The sequence below is a fragment of the Filicampus tigris genome, chromosome 1 (genome assembly GCF_054856515.1).
Source record: "Filicampus tigris isolate MCC_2025a chromosome 1, RoL_Ftig_1.0, whole genome shotgun sequence".
Taxonomy (NCBI): Eukaryota; Metazoa; Chordata; class Actinopteri; order Syngnathiformes; family Syngnathidae; genus Filicampus; species Filicampus tigris.
Window position 1 is genome coordinate 12,186,016 of NC_141217.1, and position 18,570 is coordinate 12,204,585.

General features: G+C 43.0%; 1 protein-coding gene across 2 annotated transcripts in view; it reads left to right on the plus strand.

Moving 5' to 3' along the window:
* The window catches only part of LOC147152791 (histone deacetylase 4-like), a 50,617-nt gene extending 33,222 nt beyond the window's left edge, over positions 1–17,395 (plus strand). For both annotated transcript variants that reach the window (XM_086054690.1, XM_086053910.1), the window contains 20 exons: positions 528–656; positions 776–885; positions 1,912–2,046; positions 2,132–2,315; positions 2,980–3,215; positions 7,143–7,361; positions 7,444–7,639; positions 8,288–8,421; positions 8,493–8,595; positions 8,678–8,724; positions 8,840–8,947; positions 9,624–9,679; positions 9,859–9,946; positions 10,018–10,137; positions 10,246–10,343; positions 10,424–10,542; positions 12,672–12,805; positions 13,157–13,241; positions 14,147–14,291; positions 14,507–17,395. In XM_086054690.1, the coding sequence (XP_085910816.1) occupies positions 528–656; positions 776–885; positions 1,912–2,046; positions 2,132–2,315; positions 2,980–3,215; positions 7,143–7,361; positions 7,444–7,639; positions 8,288–8,421; positions 8,493–8,595; positions 8,678–8,724; positions 8,840–8,947; positions 9,624–9,679; positions 9,859–9,946; positions 10,018–10,137; positions 10,246–10,343; positions 10,424–10,542; positions 12,672–12,805; positions 13,157–13,241; positions 14,147–14,291; positions 14,507–14,546 (2,486 nt within the window). In that variant the 3' untranslated portion in view covers positions 14,547–17,395. The remainder of the gene's footprint in view (positions 1–527; positions 657–775; positions 886–1,911; positions 2,047–2,131; positions 2,316–2,979; positions 3,216–7,142; positions 7,362–7,443; positions 7,640–8,287; positions 8,422–8,492; positions 8,596–8,677; positions 8,725–8,839; positions 8,948–9,623; positions 9,680–9,858; positions 9,947–10,017; positions 10,138–10,245; positions 10,344–10,423; positions 10,543–12,671; positions 12,806–13,156; positions 13,242–14,146; positions 14,292–14,506) is intronic.
* Positions 17,396–18,570: the final 1,175 nt, after the last annotated feature.

Sequence of the window (18,570 nt, forward strand, 5' to 3'; positions counted from 1 at the left end):
TCACAGTGTGTTTAAAAGTTTTTGGTTGACTGTGTTTGTACTTAGCTGCCCTTTGATGGCTCAAAACAATTGAATTCATCTACTGGTGGTGGTTCGCGAGGTCGGAAGTGCGTTGTAAACAGGGCATTGGTTTTGTATGAGTGGCGCCAAGGTGACATGCTGTGCTCTCCTCTCTGTCGCCATTCACAAGTCTTTGACAGCACATACAAAAGAGCAAAAAAAGAGTCCCGAATTTGAGCTAATTGCCTTTCAGCTACATCGAAATTGGATCACAGTTTGCCTTGGATAGAAAGCATCTAAACAGGAAGAATTGTACACTAGTGAATAGTGGCATGTGACCAAACGGGTTTTATACTAAAGAGCTTCTACGGCTGGTGGGGACCGACATGAAGCGCTTGAATCCAAAGACTACAGTGTATAGCTCATGGGATGACACATGTATTGGTCATATCAATAAAGGTGCAACCAGTAGCGCTCAAGCACCCTTTAGGTCCCTAAAGCTCTTTTGAAAAACGTCCTTCTTTCAGCCTCCGAACCCAACTTGAAGCTGCGCTCCAGACTGAAGCAGAAGGTCAGCGAGCGGAGGAGCAGTCCACTCCTCCGCCGTCGAGACAGCCCCATCACCTCTGCAAAAAAGCGCTCTCTCGACATGGCAGGTAGCAGCTTTTCAGTGTTTAATTTCCCATCATTGCGTTTTGCTTTGTGGACTGGATGCATTCAGTGTTTTTTTTTTTTTCTTTCTTTTTTTTTTTCTCCATGTATGCGCTCGATGCAGATTCTGCATGTAGCAGTGCTCCGGGCTCGGGCCCCAGCTCCCCGAACAACAGTTCCAACAACATCCCCAATGAAAACGGCATCACTGTGTCAGTCTCCAACAGCAAAGAGGTAATTTGCGCTCGGTGTTAACCACTCAGCCCATAAAAGATCACCATGAAACCTTCAGACTATCTCATGCTCTGCCAGGTTAGTTGGGCATTTTTGTGCTAGTGCTAAGATCCAGGTGCTTGTTAGTGCTTTTAATCCCAGCAGTGTGTGTGTGAAGGCAAAGAGTGAAAGAATGAGCGTTTGGATGACGAGTCAGCAGAGGAGGACCGTTGAGGAGGTTCTATTTGTGGCAGCCATTAGGAGCACTAGTGGTGTGTGGAGGAGGCTTGTGAACATCACGGCTCTATAGCAGTCATTTTGCCATCATCTCTACGTTTTCTAGTCCAGACTTGAACATTTGCCACTTCAGTCATAACCTTTGCCAGAAGTTTTTTTTTTTTTTTATGCGATACTTTAATTGTGAGTTTACACTTGTCTTCAGTTTTTGATACATTGGCCTTTTTTCAGAATAATTATTTGGTAGGTAGGTATGATGTTATTATTATTATTATTTAAAAAATAATTACGTATGTAGTCTTCCATGGGTTTAGGGTTAGAATTTGTTCCACATTGTTAAATGATTATTCAGGGTCGTTTGTCATTGGTGGCCTGGGGTTATCCGTGGTAATTATTTTGTGGCAAATTGGTTTGTTGTGTGGCTGTAGGCTGTCCCACCTGTCCGTACAGATTCTTTGTTTCCTGATAAACCCAGAAAGACAAAAAGTTAAGCTATAAAGGGAGATTTAGCATCATTAACTTGAACAGATGAGTAATGAATTGATTTTGTGTCATAAATGATCATTTTTGAAAAGGGACATCTCCCGGAACACGGATGAGACACCTATCGCCGTCAAAAGTTATAATTATGATTCTTATTGTGCTTCTGTAGACTTACTACATTTTGTTCCCTGGGATTCAAAAGAAATTGTGGATCTATTTCCTGCTTTAACCTATTAAGATTTTCGAGTATACCCTTTCATGCATTGATTTTGCAGGTTGTCAAAGGTCCGCCCACTCTGAGTGTTTGTTTATTAAATGTATTTCCAGGCACCCATGAGCCAGAGGGTTTGTAGTGGTGCTGAGCGGGGCTCTATTAGCCAGCTATCCCTCTACACGTCACCATCCTTACCAAACATCACCTTGGGCTTACCTGCCACTGCCACCGCCACTGCTGCCTCCAATGTAAGAACCCGGCTTTGCCGTAGCAGGCTGTAGATGAGCAACACTAACACCCTTTTGCTCTTTTTCTTTTCCTTCCCTCCCTCAGGTGACATCCACTCAGCAAGATGGCAGTCTGCAGCCAGCGCTCTCCCTCAGCCCTCCTTTCCTCTCAGGTGGCCACTTGACACCCTACATGGCTGAAGCGGCAGCAGGGACAGGCGGGCACAGTCCGCTGCTTCAGCACATGGTACTCATGGAGCAGACTCCTGCACAGAGCCCCCTAGTGACAGGTAGGAAAAGTCCCCATAGGCCAGTTAATTGAGATTAAAAATCCTAACGACTGCAGTGTGGATGTCCACTGTGTGCCCGTGTACTCTCACGGAGGTCCATTCATAATCCTGAATTTAGGACCTCTTTTTTTGTCTGCGTGTGCAGTGAGAGAACGTACATGGATGCATTAGCACATCCATTGACGGGCATATCTTTCCGTTTTGCAGACATTAGCAAAGCACAGTTGGTAATGCACATGAAGACACATCACTGTATGTGCCCGTACAGGAATTTCGAATCAGACAAGCACACAAGCATACACAGGCTGTGGAGAGAGAGAGTGAATTTTGCTGTGCGAATGACATTACTTCTCAGTTTAGTCGCACAAAGCAATTAGCGAACATGTTAATGAAAACAAATGAAATGGAATACAAATAATTTTCCTAGTATATGTGTGTCAGTGCTGAGTGGTAGCTTGCCCACGAACCTCTTGAAAAGGAACTAAGCTGTTCATTTTTCTCATTGTGTCATCAGTGTAAAAGAGTTGCAGTCTGGCAGGCCAGATGGTAGTTTTTTTTTTTTTTATTACGTCTGCTAACCCATATTAAGTCTGGAAGACTTAAGAACATGTGTTGTCGTATTTTACGGCCCCCGTCACCCCCGTCTTCTCTGGCTGCACCCCAGGTGTAAGTGGCTTGACCATGTCGCCGGCAGCCTCCATGGCCAAGCTGCAGCGCCAGCACCGACCTCTGGGCCGCACCCAGTCAGCGCCGCTGCCTCAAGGCAGCGCTGCCCAAGCCCACGCCCAGGCGCTAGCTCTGCAACAGCTAGTGGTCCAGCAGCAGCACCAACAGTTCCTGGAGAAGCACAAGCAGCAGTTCCAGCAGCAGCAGCAGCAGCAACAGCTTCAGTTCAACAAAGTAAGATAGTAGGGGTGGAGATAACGAGAGTAGGTAGAGAACAGATATCCACCCAGGTTTTAGCATTTGCCATTTGTGAAATAAGTGCGTGAATGGCTATTATATGGCATTCTTAATAGCTATAAGGATATCAAGTCTACTGGGGTAGGCTCAAGTACACCTGTTAGGATGAGAAGTAAAGTTACATCCAGGTCCGGAATTTATAACTTAATGCAAGCAATATGTAATTTTAAGTATTGAAAATAGCTTGAGGGAAAATATTTTGTCACTCTTTTGAATGATAAAATATCTGAGAAGTGTTGTCAAACTCCGCCTCTTCCTTCACTCTGCAGGAGATGTCAGGCATTATGTCGCATTACAATTGAAAATCTGGATGTTTCTCAAACAAAAACAAGTGAAAATGGTTAGTTTAGATACAATCAAGTGAGACTATTTGGTTAAAAATGGATCACTGTATTGCTTCTAGGAGGAATGAATGCAGTTTCATTTCTGCCTATTTAACTATTAAGTCAGCACGTGATTTTAGTTATTGCTTCACTTCACAATAAGGGACTCCATGAATAACGCCCCTTGTTAATGAGGAGAATGGCCTCGCCCCCTACCATTCTATCCTTGTTCGGCCGGAGTCACGCGAGGGACCGATTCCAAACCCTCCATTGGAAATCATTGTCCTTTCATTGCTTATAACGTCCAAAAACGGCGATCAATTTTATGTGGACATCCCTACTAATGCCCACTTCAACATATCAAAAGGATTAACCTCTCCATGGCTGATTTTTATGAGAATGAGGAAATGTGGAAGTCAGCAGAGCTACATAGGCTGGGACCAGCACACACTGCTTCTTTGCTTAAAAAACAAAACAAAACAAAAAAAACGGTTAGGACGAGCGAGGCATTTAATACCAGTCAGGATATTTACAGAGACTGAAGTGGGAATGAGTAGACGTGCACATTTATTTGGATGAGGAATGGCCCCATTTTCTCGACAGACAACACACTGTCCAATTTGGAACGTAAAAAGCCGAAAAAGTACGTTCCAATGCGGCCACACTCGGTTGCACACTCGCTGGAACTTTTTGTTCGCTCAACATTGACGCTTGTTCGATGAGGGCTTACCTCACTCTCTGGCGGCTACAAGCAGTGTCTTGGCGACTGCTGGGAGGCAACCCCGTGACATGAAGATCGACAGAGGCTGGATGCAGAGTAAGGAGCTAATGTTGTTGTGCTAACCTTTTGTTTTAACGACCTGAAGCTAGTTGTTGCTATTAGCCGTCCTATTATCCTACCTTTAGCCAGGGAGGGAAGAGGGGGTCGTAAAGCTCCAATCTGCCTGCTGCTGCTGCAAGCCGCGTCTCTTTCCCTCCTGAGACATGAGTTTAGTGTCGCTAAATGTCCGAAATAATAACCAGTCGGGGTTCGTGTGCGCATTCATGCTCTTGTCCGCTTCAGCTTGTGAAAGCGGAGGAGCAATCGCCACAGTATTTTTGATCAATGACAGCATCATAAATGATCAGTTTTACCTTATTAATAAGCAGTTGAACATGATTTACTTATTAATAAGCAGTTGAACATGATTTACGGGTTGGTGTTGTGTTAATGTAGCAAGATGCTCAAGAAAGATGGATTTTTTGTTCTGTGTTGTAAAAAGTAGTAACTTTGGAGATGTGAGGATTCAGCACAACAGCTACGATAAGCAGAAGAAGTTACATCCTAATATGCGCAGATGTTGTTTTTTTTGTGTGTGTGTGTGATCGTTTTAGGGCATATCAATCTGTGACTGTCAAAAAATAAATGGCAACATCCTTCCTCAGAAATTCATATTGTTCATAAGAAAAAAAACAAAAAAACAAATCCAGGCCGATGTAGCAGTACACACAAACAAAATAGAGTAAGGTAACAAACGTAAGCTGTGTGTATGTGTGTGAGTGAGCGTGTGTTTGAAGTGTTTCGCGTGTTCTTGATTTACACATTTCTTGTCCAAGTTTGCCTATTTTATGTTGATGAGTAGGTGGAAGCTGATTTGGGCTAAGTGACAGAGCACATGTTGCGTGTTTGTCCGTGTGTGTATACCGGTATGTGCATCAGTGGTCCACGTCCAAATGACCATGGCTAAGTTTCCATGCGCTGCGAGGTAATTGTTGGTTTCCATGGTAACAGAACAAAAGCTCGCGCCTCGTATATCCAGGGTGGAAGTGAGCAGATGTCGCTCTGATAGCTGTACCTATTGCAAGTGGGCGGATGAATCAAGGGATTTTCTCTGCTCTGCCTCCTCTGCTCTTCGCTCCTCCCAAGTGCTTACGAGCTCCCCAATGGCTGCTTTCCCCCCGACACACCAGAAACTGGTTTGACAGGAGTAAATAGTGGTGGGGTCTACCGGTCTGGTGGGTCTAGTTCGAGCTGTCAGAATCTTATGATGTCAATGTTGTCCCCTTGTGACAAGGGAGTCAAGGGATGGCAAGGCTTGTGAATTTTGGAAATACGCAAAGTTGCACGCCTCCATCTGACACTTGAGACTCCCTGCAAAACTATCTGCTCTGATTATAATACACACATACCCACACACATGCATCGCCAAGTTCCTTTAAGAATCAGCTGATTCACTGCTCTGTGAACAAGCCAGTTGTAGTTGTCTTGCAACCATATATGACAGTTCTTTGACGTCCGGGTTTAATTTGTTCTGTAGACATGTTTGTGGAAGATGATTTATTTTTACATTGATGTCTGTATTTGTGTTGAAATATTTTATTCCTTATTTGGTACTATACTATTGGAATTGTATTAGTGGAGGGATATACAGTATTTGTTAGCCGGTCTATTGTCTCTCCCATTATGTGTTAGTATTAAGCTAGTGGACTTCAAGGAAAGTGGTTGGGAGTGTGTAATTGTCTTAGTCTTATGTTAAGTTTGACAGTAAACTTCAACTGGGAGTGGCATTAAACAGGTTGAAGCCTCTTTTTTTTTTCCCCTGAAAAGTTCACTATCTACCCAACTGTTGCTTCTGGTCAAGTGAATTGAGTTCACTTCTCCCATACAATGCTCTTACCACAAATGGCCACTCAAAGAAAAAAAATGAACCAAAAAATGATAAAAACAATAGGTTCATCTAAATAAATAAAAAAAACGGGCAAGCCGAGTGGCTTCTAAGGCACCGCTGTACTGTAGATTTTACCGTTGACCGAACTGAACTTGCATTCAGTTAACAGAGCGGTGCATTGTGCCTATGTGATGGACCGGTCAGTCTATCTGTTTATGATGGACGCCCATTTTGTAGGCGATAAACGATAGATGGGAAACTTAAAAAATAGTTGGACTAAGCCTAGTCGGAAGCCCATTTTTTGCGTCTGTATTCGTCTATCGTCTATTTTCACGGTGAGGCTTCCGTTGGCCGCGGCTGAGGTCCATAAAGCTCCAGAAAGCCCCTCAAAGGTCCTTAAAGGAGACACATTTAGTTGCCATGCCGCCGTGAGTCTTTCGTTTCAAATATCGTCCAGGGGTTGGGAGGGTGCTAGTTGCAGTTTGTCAAAGTTGGTAGTCGATAACGCAAACGGAAGCCCATTTAAAATGATAGGCGGACTCGCCTTTAGGCAATTACTATTTGGTCCGGCCGGACAAAATGGCGGATAGACTGACGACGGAAGGGTACCCTGGCTGTAGGCGGAAGGAGATAAATGAACCGTGAATTTTTAGGATAATGCCCAGCTCTGACAGTTAAAAAAGAGAGAAGATTAGATGTACACCAGTCTGCTTGCATAATCCTCATTAAAGTTGTTATAAAAAGAATATTCCGGAGAAAAGACTCTCTTTGTAAAAAACAATTTCAGTCATCCAGAGTTTGTCTGCAGCGTCTCTGAATTCATTCAGCCTCACACCTTCAAGTGGACCCGTTAAATCCCACACCATTGCCCTCCCGCTTCTGCATCCGCACAGTTGATAGCCAAGCCCAGCGAGTCGCCCGTGGGCCGCCAGCACCAGAGCCACCCGGAGGAAACGGAGGAGGAGCTGAGAGAGCACCAAGATGTCGGCGCGCTCCCGCTAGGGGTCACCATCAAGCAGGAGCCTCCGGACCCGCAGGAGCTCCAGGAGGAAGCGCTGCAGCAGCACCGAGAGCGGGAGAGGCAGGCGGAGCAGGAGCTTCTCTTCAGACAGGTAAGAATGAGGTCGTCGGGAGAAGGAAGTAAGACAGCTGTGATTGATTTGTGTGTGTGTGTGTGTGTGTGCTTATGAGCAGCAGGCCCTGTTGTTGGAGCAGCAGCGAATTCATCAGCTGAGAAACTATCAGGCTTCCATGGAAGCGGCCGGGCTGTCTATCTCCTTCCCAGGACATCGGCCTCTATCCCGGGCCCAGTCGTCCCCAGCTTCAGCCTCCCCCTTCTCCATCAGTGTCCCACAATCTGATCCACCTATCAAGCCTCGCTTTACCACGGGTGAGCCCCGCCTCTCTGTTTTTGTGCTGGGAAGTAATGAAGTAAAAATATTTTGTTACTGCAGTATACTTGAATTTCAGGTATCTGGACTTGACCGTTTTGTCCAGAGTGAAGCATACTTTAAAAAAAATTATGAAAACAGCTCTCATCTATCACATATATGTCTATCTACCTGTCTATCTGCACACATAGACACATACGGTAGAGCTCCCTCTTAGCCAATGGGATGCCAGGAAGATGCTAGGTAATAGCCAATGGCAGAGCAGCTATGAGTATGTTGCGTTCAGGAAACTCTGGAGCTGCGAGTAGCAGCCCATACTTTTACCTTTGGTATCCTGAAATTTCTTTCGTAACAAGAGGCAATATTTTCCTGTTGATGCGTTTCGGAACTTGAACATTTCATATGAAGGGACGTTCGTAAGTAGAGGTACCACTGTATTCCACAAATAAAGTTGTAATCAGAATGCTGTGTTTAGACTACTGGGGACGCATACAATATATTATTGTAAAAATTGCTTGACTTCTTCTTTAAAGTTTTATAATTAAAGTTTAGATTTTTTTTTTTTAAATGTTGGTCCTATATTATTTAGAAAAAAAATGAATTTATTAGAAACTATAGAAGACATCTCTATGCATGTTTCCCCCCAGGCCTGGTGTACGATTCTCTCATGCAGAAGCACCAGTGCATGTGTGGCAACACCAACAGTCACCCAGAGCACGCGGGCCGGATCCAGAGCATTTGGTCCCGCTTGCAGGAAACCGGACTCAGGGCGCAGTGCGAGGTAGTATCTCCACATTTCTTCATGACACCAAGTTGTAAAGGCATACAGCATATGATTTGTTGTCTGTGTAGTGCATCCGTGGGAGAAAGGCCACACTGGAGGAACTGCAGACGGTTCACTCTGAAGCCCACGTCCTGCTGTATGGAACCAACCCTCTCAGACAGAAACTAGATTGTAAGTCCACACACACACACACACGCAAGGTTGCTAGGCTTCTCCATTTACTTGACCTGACTTCATTTTTCCCACTCGCCAGGTTCAATCACGCCCATGTTTGTGCGGCTACCGTGTGGCGGAGTGGGCGTAAGTGGCATAATACATGATTTGTGAAACACGAATGAAACCAGAGTAAACCCAGTCCATGCATGTAACCGTGTGTGTGCGCGCATGTGTGTGTGTGGGTGTGTGTGTGTTTCAGGTGGACAGTGACACTATTTGGAATGAAGTCCACTCCTCCAGCGCAGCTCGCCTCGCTGTCGGCTCCGTTGTAGAGCTCGTCTTCAAAGTGGCCACCGGGGAGCTGAAGGTATCACGATCGTGGCTTCATCATATTTTCATGAGCGATGCAATTCTTCACTTTGGGTATAAACAAGTATTACCATGCAAGTGTAAGATGTCTGAGCTGAGTCCCGCATACTTGTTTTTGTTTATTTTTTCAGCAATTTGTCGAACACGACCCCCCCCCCCCCCACACACACACACACACACACACACACACAGACACACACATTTCAAACCAACCCCACGTTTTTTTTTGTTGGAATACATATATTGAATGTTTATCAGTGTTTTTAGAAGAATCTTTTGAGTTCAGAATTTTTTTCTCCCAATGTATTTAAATGTTCGTCAGTTATCTGCGGCTTTTTGCTATTCACTCTATGATGTGCTCCGATACTACAACACTGATACTTGTACAATGTGCAGTTTAGCAGATAACAAACACATTTTTCAAAAAGAGTCCATGTGTGCTTGTTTCAGGCTGTTTATTGATGCTCCCAGTTAAGGTTAAATGTAACACAGACTAAATGGGCCTACTAGTACTTGGACTCGGTTTGAAAATAAAGTGACATTGGTTTAATTAGTCATATATTTTTTTTTTTTTGCGATTCATTGAATTTCCACAAAATCCATTTACTGCCACTCTTTTAGCATATTTCAAACTGTATTGCTGTGGTTGATGGCTTCTTGTTCCTCTTCCCCAGAATGGTTTCGCTGTGGTGCGACCTCCGGGACACCACGCAGAGGAAAGCACTCCCATGTAAGGCCACAGCTGTCATCACACTCAGTACGGCACTACAAATATCAGTGATACGGTGTACGGGATAGAAATGACACTTCAGTTCATTAGTACATTCCCCACAATAATTTGTTGTTTTTGTTACCTTTAAAAAAATTCAAACCAATTAGGCAGTAAACATCTGTCTTTTGACATTCCAGGGGCTTCTGCTACTTCAACTCTGTGGCCATCGCTGCCAAACTGCTGCAGCAGAGACTGAACATCAACAGGATCCTCATCGTCGACTGGGTAAGCACGTCATTCGTTTGACGATAACGCCCGCTTGTAGAAAGGCCGTTGCTCACAAACCTGTCATTTAGGATGTTCACCACGGCAACGGCACCCAGCAGGCCTTCTACGATGACCCCAATGTTCTGTACCTGTCTATTCATCGCTATGATGACGGCAATTTCTTTCCCGGTAGTGGCGCACCTGAGGAGGTGAGATAATGCGCATTGCAGAAAATAGCAGCTTGTCTGGCGTTTTATTCCAAGTAGTTGTTGTTGTTGAAAGTAGGATGTCATAAGTTGTTGCTGTCCCATGCGCAGGTGGGAAGTGGCCCAGGAGTCGGATTCAACGTCAATGTCGCCTTCACTGGAGGCCTTGACCCACCCATTGGAGATGTCGAATACCTGGCTGCCTTCAGGTGCCACCCTCAAAGACATACAGGTGATGTTTGAAAAGAATGCCAAAAGTCTAAAATTTGGTCTCGTTTTTTTTTTTTAGGTCGGTGGTGATGCCCATTGCCAATGAATTTGCTCCGGACATCGTGCTAGTGTCCTCTGGCTTCGACGCAGTGGAAGGACACCCTCCACCACTTGGAGGCTACACGCTGACATCCAAATGTGGGTACAAGCAGAAAATGCTTATTAGTTTTTGTCACATTTAGTCATTCCTATTAGTGATAGTTTAAGTCTAGTTTTAGTCGACGAAAACTCAAAAAGGTTCTAGTCTAGTTTTCGTAAATTTAGTCGACAAAAATTCAAAAAGGTTTTAGTCCGTTTTAGTTGAAAATAGGCACACAATGTTTCGTACATACATTCCGTACATACAGGCATACGTTTTTTAACTGATTCGTCAAAAAATGTAAGTACTTTGGCAGCTAACCGTGTTGCTAAGGCTAAAACGTCATTCAATATTGGTGAAATACAAAAAACTCTGGATTTGCGTTTATTATTGTACACACACACACACAAAATATCAGCGTGGTGAGCCCTCAGATGTCGCTTGAGATTTGTCATTCTTTCCACGTTTGTGGCCACAATCACCTTTACCGCTGTGTACAATGTTGTTCTTTCTGCTAGGTTGTACAGAAAGTATGTCCATATCTTTCCTTCGTTTCCGACCACCAAAGCGCATTTGCTGTCACTGTCGCCATGGTCCGTCAAAGGAAAGCGTGTCAGTGTGCGTGAGCCGGGACCAATGACCGCAGACCTGTTCGTATTTTGTCGTGCCGGTGTGTGCGATGCATGCGCTCTGCGTGCGTCCCGCCCTGCGTGCTGTCCCGGCGGTGGGCGTGCCCAAACGAGGATAGGTTGCACAAGCGTTGCAGTTTTTGGAAAGACAGATTACGTGTAAAGTGGTACCTCTACTTACGAAATTAATTGGTTCTGGAAGAAATTTCCGAAGTAGAAAAATTTGTACGTAGAGACGTGTTTTCCATGTAAATGCCCTAATCCGTTACAAGCCCCCCAATATTCAGACATAAATGTTTTATAAAGCATAAAAATGCATGAAAACATGTAACAAATACATGTTACAATTAGATTATTGCACAATAAATTAGAGTTGTGCATAATGTAAAAAAATCCAAGAATAGAGTAAGAAATAAAAATGATAGTTGTTTACCTTTTAATTGCTGTCCTCAGCGCTTTTTGCCCTCTTTAGGTCATGTTCTCTCTCAAAAGTGGTTTTTGCCTGGCGTTTTGTAAACAACTGATTTAATAACGTGGCGACTGTCGACCAATTACGGTCATATTCTTTGGCGAGATCAAACAAACGCATCCCCCTTTCATACTTTTCTATTATCTCTTGCTTTGTTTGTATGGACAAAAAAACAATTTTCTCCTTTTTTTTCTTTTCCTCGTTTCTAATTCACGTAAAACTATCGGAACACCTCATGGCCCGAGGGGCGAATGACGAGGACGCTGCATAGATATATCTATCTATCTACCTGTCTGTCCGCACACATAGACACATACGGTAGAGGCCCCTCTTAGCCAATGGGATGCCAGAAAGATGCTAGGCTAGCCAATGGCAGAGCAGCTATGAGTATGTTGCGTTCAGGAAACTCCGGAGCTGCGAGTAGCAGCCCATACTGCGAGTATCACCCCATACTTTTACCTTTCGTATCCTGAAATTTCTTTCGTAACTAGAGGCAATATTTTCCTCTTGAGGCGTTTCGTAACGTGAAAATTTCGTATGAAGAGACGTTCATAAGTAGAGGTATCACTGTACAATAGGAAGGGCATGTCATAAATTTTGAACGTCTGACGGACCACACGCTAACAATTTCGTCTCGTCACCGAAAATTCATGTACGTCACGTCGTGTTTTCGTCGTCAACGAGCCACGTTTAGGGGGTACAAGATCTTGTAAAGTAAGCTTCTCATCTCCTCATTTAGCCACAGTAGTATTTACTGTATAAAAGGATCAAGCAATGCCTGTAATAGTGAACCCCTGCAAGTAATTGATAAGTAGGTGATTATGAAACATTTTCATAATCGCCTATAATTAACTCATTCACTGCCAACCATTTCAGACCCTATTTTACCGTAATGTAATAAATTCCTGGGATTGAATGGCTGGACTGTGAAAAGACGTAGACGAGAAGTAAATTCGTCAATGGCAGTGAATGAGTTAATAGTTTAAGGGGTAATTATACCCAAATTCCAAATTTCAAACTCATCTTACAACACCGCTCTTTCAAACCATACCACAACCACCCTACTCACTCTGTCCTCGTTGTCTTGTAGGTTTCGGCTTTCTGACCCGCCAACTGATGAGCCTTGCCGGAGGCAGGTTGGTCCTGGCTCTGGAAGGGGGTCATGATCTAACGGCCATCTGTGACGCCTCAGAGGCCTGCGTCGCGGCACTGCTGGGACAAGAGGTGAGCGGGCCGCTTTCGAATGATCATTGAGACTCATTTCATGAGAAAATAGGAAATACTCTAAGTGGGCATGGTTGTTGAAGTTGGAATTCTTAATTTCGCCCATCACTTTACAAACTGTCACCTACAAATGTATAGTCATATCTGAAAAGAGCTTTGCTCATGAGCTTTGGAGAGAAATACATTTATCCTGTATGAAGTTTTAACCGCACAATCTTGGCCATTGTAAATCTAAACCTGACTGGTGAACATTTCAAGAAAAGGAGGCCGAAGGAGATGGTGCGCCCCCTTGTGGAAAGTTTGGAAAGGCAACATTAAATTTGTTTTTTTCCCTCATGTGTGCATGTGCAGCTGGACCCACTACCCAAAGCCGTCCTCGAGGACAGGCCCAACCCCAATGCCGTTCGTTCACTTGAGAAGGTTCTCGAGACTCACTGTAAGTTGTGCAAGAGGTTCTCAAACTTTTGGTGTCAAGGGCGCCTTATAGTGGTGCATTTTTTTCAAAGACCCCTCATTTTCCGTCAATATTTCTCCATCCTTGCTCCTCTGTTATTCTCCTTGTCTCCTCGATGGGATTTCTGGGAGGCACATGTAAAGCAGGGGTCGGAAACTATCTTGCGGGACAATTTTGTTTACTAACAATTCTATCGTGTGCCAAAATTACATTTCCATCAGGCAAACCCTTCTTTTCTTTTATCCATCCATCCATCATCTGAACCACTTGTGACAGTATTTGTCGTATGCTTCTTATTTATAAAATAAAAAAAATGTGATACCTGCATACTTAAAGTTGCTTAATTAAAAATCAAGTTAAGTAAGAAACACAGGAACACTTAATAAAAAAAAAGGCAACACAGGAATAGAAACAGCCAAGAAACTACATAAAATAATCAAGTAACATTTTTTCGCTTCTTTTTCTGTGCTTACTGCTATGCTTAAATTTGGATGGTTGTCTTGTCTGATGTGTTCCCGGACAGATGACGACGCGAAGCCACGCTCAGTCAGGGGAAACTTGTGTTTTTACATTACTTGTGAAATTAAGTCATGTCTCATGGGCCAATCAGCCAGTCATCAGTGTATTTCTTATGTGGCCACATCGTCACTTAAGTTAGGCAGTTAATCGGGTGCCTGTACAGTGAATAGAGGCACCCCATTGATTGGCTGCGTAACACAAGACACAGAAGTGGAGCGCTTCCAAGCGAATACTCAAGTTACAGCTCGCGAGCACCCTTGACCCCCATTTTGAGAGCCACCAAGTTACACTTCCCTGCATCTTCGGTCATTCTTCGTATCTACGTTGTCATTTCAACCCCACCGCCTGCTTGTCGTCGCTCCCCTCAGGTAAATACTGGCGATCGGTATGTCGCTATTCGCCACAGCTGGGCCTCTCGCTACTTGAGACCAAACGCGGTGACTCAGAGGAGGCTGAGGCTGTCAGTGCCATGGCTTCGCTGTCGGTGGCCAACACAAGTGTTGTGGATCACAGGTAAAAATTGGCAGAAAAAAAAAAAAATATATATATATATATATATATATATATACGCACATTTTTTTTTGTAAGGTTTGTGTAAATGTCATTATCTTTGTCTTAGGTTTTTAATGTGTTAATATGGGGGGAAATGGGCCAAATTATGCCAGTTTGAAAATGGCTAATATTGTCCAGGCCCAAATTTTTATTGCTGTATTATCTTTCCTCATCAGACCAGAGGAGGAACCAATGGAAGAGGAGGAACCACTGTAACGAGGGGTTGATAGGCAGCGGTGTCACACTGTTAGCATTGACCTCTCTGGAGGACACCTCTTTGAGGAGCAAGGAGTCTCGACTGATCCCTTCATTTAGCCCCCCCCGACGCCAAGCACCACTTTGATTGGAGGAGGGACAGGGGGTGGGCTCAGCCTCAGAGTAGGGAGCCAATCAGGAGACAGAGGACTGAAATAGACAAAAATAACAAAAACATAAGAGTTGCTTCATGGTGCTCGTTTGGAGATGTTTTTCTGTCTGTCTTCGCAACCCCTACGATGGCCTACAGTGGCGAGTGACCAAGGCAGCGTTTGCAGATGTGTTTTGAAGTGGGGCGGGGGGGCGAGTTCAGGTCTCATCACGGAAAAGTGAGATTCTGTGTGGAAACCAAACGGCTTCCATCTGATGCCAACACTGTATTGAACACCAGGGGACAGATGACGTCCCGTCTGCCAGTCACAGCTCGGGATTTTCTTTGTTCTCGACTAGCTCCGCGACGGGAAAAGAATTTACTACTTGCATTCACTGTGGACTTTCGGTCTTACAAACACTCGTTTTCATCAGAGGTTCTAAGAGGAGTGCCTTGGTGAGGGTCCGCTGGATTTCACGATTGTTCAGGAAAAGTTTGCCTTAAGATTTCCTTCTCGGAGATCAGCGCCAGGGAGGGATGAGAATTGGGACAATACAGCAAACAATCTTTCAGCATGTTTACTTGGAACGTGGCCATGCGCCTCTTAAAGATGTTATTTTACTTTTTGAATGGATCTATTTTTCTGTGGAGGAAAGGACAGGCTCTGTAAAGGTAGTTGCCAGCTTCAGCGGAAACGCACATCGTTAGAATGAACTGCTTTGACTCTTATGTAGCTTCCCTTTAAAAGATGGCTTTGTAGAATTAGCATGAGAGGAGGGGCCGAACATTTCCGCCCCGTTTGGAATGTTAAGCAAAGAAAGCCAAAGCATGACCCTGCATCCAACAAACATTTGACAGTACATTAGGAAAAGGCTTCCTAGGTCACTGAATTTGATCGAGGCTCTTCTGTGCTCTGCTGGCAACTACCTAGTTACTCGTGAAACTCCAGTCTTGTATATAAAATTGAGTATATTTTGTGGGGCGAGACGGCCTCTTCATATCGACATGTTTGATTTTTTTTTTTTTTTCCCCCACACCATCAATTTCCACCACTCATTTTCTAGTGTGTTTCATTTCTAACGTTTTTCACTCATAGATTTTTTTAAAATCCGTTTTCTGGATAGGTATAGGGCTGCCAGTCACAAAAATGGCATCACAGAATTTGTTCTTTTTGTATTTATCAAAAGTAAGGAGCAACTTTCTTTCTTTGTACGGCTCTTCAGGCCACTGCGTTTTTCATCGATTGTGTATTTATAACGTGCTGTTTATAGAAGATTTGTATTTGGAAAATTTCTAAATGTACTCTAATGACAGCTATGATATTGTGAACGGAACACAGTATGGTGTTTCTCCATGGACGTAGAAAAAAAATAAAAGAACACAAGAAGCAGCGTTATTTAGCTACTCATCGACTGCACTGTTTAGATGTAAAGACATCACACGGCACTGCTTTGGACTTCTCCTCATAGAGTCAATCACTTTGTTGCCTACGTGGTGGTCTTTTTCTCGTGCACGTATATGACATGCACTTACCTTACCTTGGTGACATGCCTGTGATCTCGCCGCAAGCAGGTCCAGAGGCCATTTTATGTAGCGAGCTGTTTTTGTGTCTTTCATTTTATTTTATTTTTTTGTTTTTTTACTTTTTGAGAAAAAGCAGGCATGCAAAGTTGAAAGGAGCCGACCATTTCATGGTTTGTGTCGGTTATTTTGGGTTGGCATCAAAGTGCGATAATCAATGTATTGCAAGACAATTTTTGTCACTACCTGCGTCCTAAGAGGAGGATTTCTTTTTTGATTTTGACAGTGGTGCAACTTACACTACACTGTGAGTAGTTTAACTATCTGGTGCCATTAAGTCATCAGTGTATTGTTCTGGTTTGCCCCACCCTTGTCTTCATATGTCTACAGCACTAATGCCTGATGATGACCATCACACTTATTTAAAGTCGTAAGTGATTTTTCAAACATGTAAAATGTGAGTTTTTACTTTATGGTCTAACAAAAACATTCCATTTGATTCATTCTTTGATATATATTTTTTAAATAAGACAAATTAGAATTTGTTTTGTTTTTGTAGACACATTTATTTGATACCGCTTTAAGTCTGTTTTTTTTTTTTTTTTTTTTTGCCCCCAGCTCGCAACAACTTTAACTCTTTGCATGGTTTGTGAGTCAGCATGCCTGCTTGTCTATGTAACAAAATGTATTTGCACAATAGAGGAAGAACAAAACAAAAACCTCTGGTGGCGTTTCAAGAGTTTTCTTCCTATCCGGTGTGCAAACATTTGAAAAGACTTTGTCCCAATGACTCCACTATGGTTCTTCTTGTTTCAGACAAGTGATTTCAGCACTTAAAGTGGATAGAGATGGACTGTGTTTGCTCTGCCAAACCTCTGCTACATTCATGAAAGACTCTCCCAAAGAATGTTCCTCTTTCAAAGATGTTTAAAACGGGCACTGTCGACGCTGGAGTAATGCTGCGCTTTTAATTGAGGAAACGGTTTGGAGGAGGACATTTGATTGTCACACCCACCTCGGCCAGTCCTACAAATAAATAACCACTGTGGCTCAAGAGCAATTCTTGGTTTACATGTAAATGGGAAAGAAGTTATTTTTTGTTTGCTGTCTGTCTCTAATGAAAAAAATGTTATTTCTTGGGGACCTACGCTTTGGACGTTTCATCTCTGACATCTATAAAATATATTTCTGAAAACTATCAGTGTCTTTGGTTGTTTGTTCAGTGGAATTGAATGGGAAAGTCGTCAACAGTGAGCAAATTATCAGTGAGCGTTTTGACATCGATGATCTGAAATTGATTTTATTTTCTTACTTATGTCTTGCGCTTGGTGGAATGTTCATTCTTCAGTCATGGAATCAGATTAGCTGTATGGCGCAAGATTGAAAATACTTGCAAAGTCCATGTTTGCTCAGTCCAACTTTAGATCAATAGTGTGTGTTGTGTAGCTGGCATTCATTTAAATGCATTCTTTTTGATTCAACTATCATCCGGATACGACTAACAACTCATTTGCTGCTTCGCACATGACTGAGATGATATGACACATGACAGGCATAAAAGCTCAGCTGACCACTCTGAGTGGAAAATCCAATTATGAGACTCAACATCACAACAGTCTCAAGACACAAGAAGTAACTATCAGATGACCACCTCAAATCACAACAGCAACAATAACAAATCAATTACAAACTACACATGTTCCCCTTTCCCACCATTCTCTGCCACGCCCTGATGCACCTGGAAGCATTAGACGTGCTGGTTGATGAAAATTCATACTCATAACGTGTAGTACGGGGTTGAAATACATAGTTTGCGACACCAGTCCTGGAACGTCGTTGCATATTTCGTATCTGCAATACAGCTATATCAATCTGTTGAAGAAAACGTGCAATGAAATACAAAACCTCAAATCTAAAAATACAATGAATGCAATGTCCCCAAACCTTTGAGCTGTGTATTTCTTTAAAAAAAAAGTATTAACTTTTCTTCTTATTGTGTCCTTATTATGCGCTTTTTTTTTTACCCTCAAGTGACATGATGTCAACCATTGGGTAGATCGAGGTTAATTTTAAAAACAATTTACAGTATTATACTGACTATTATGTTTGGAAATCAGGAATGTACATGTAATTTTACAATTAAAAAAAAAAAATTATATATATATATATATATATATATATATATATATATATATATATATATATATATATATATATTACACAAGTATTTGTAAAAGTACTCACAATCTACACTTAAGCAGAACTTAAGTGCAGAGTGTGAGCACTAATGCCACCTGTGTGAATTGGAGGGAATATTTTTGACAGTATTCTAAGGAGTTAATTCATCAAAGTGTGCGTTGACGCCCTGTAGCA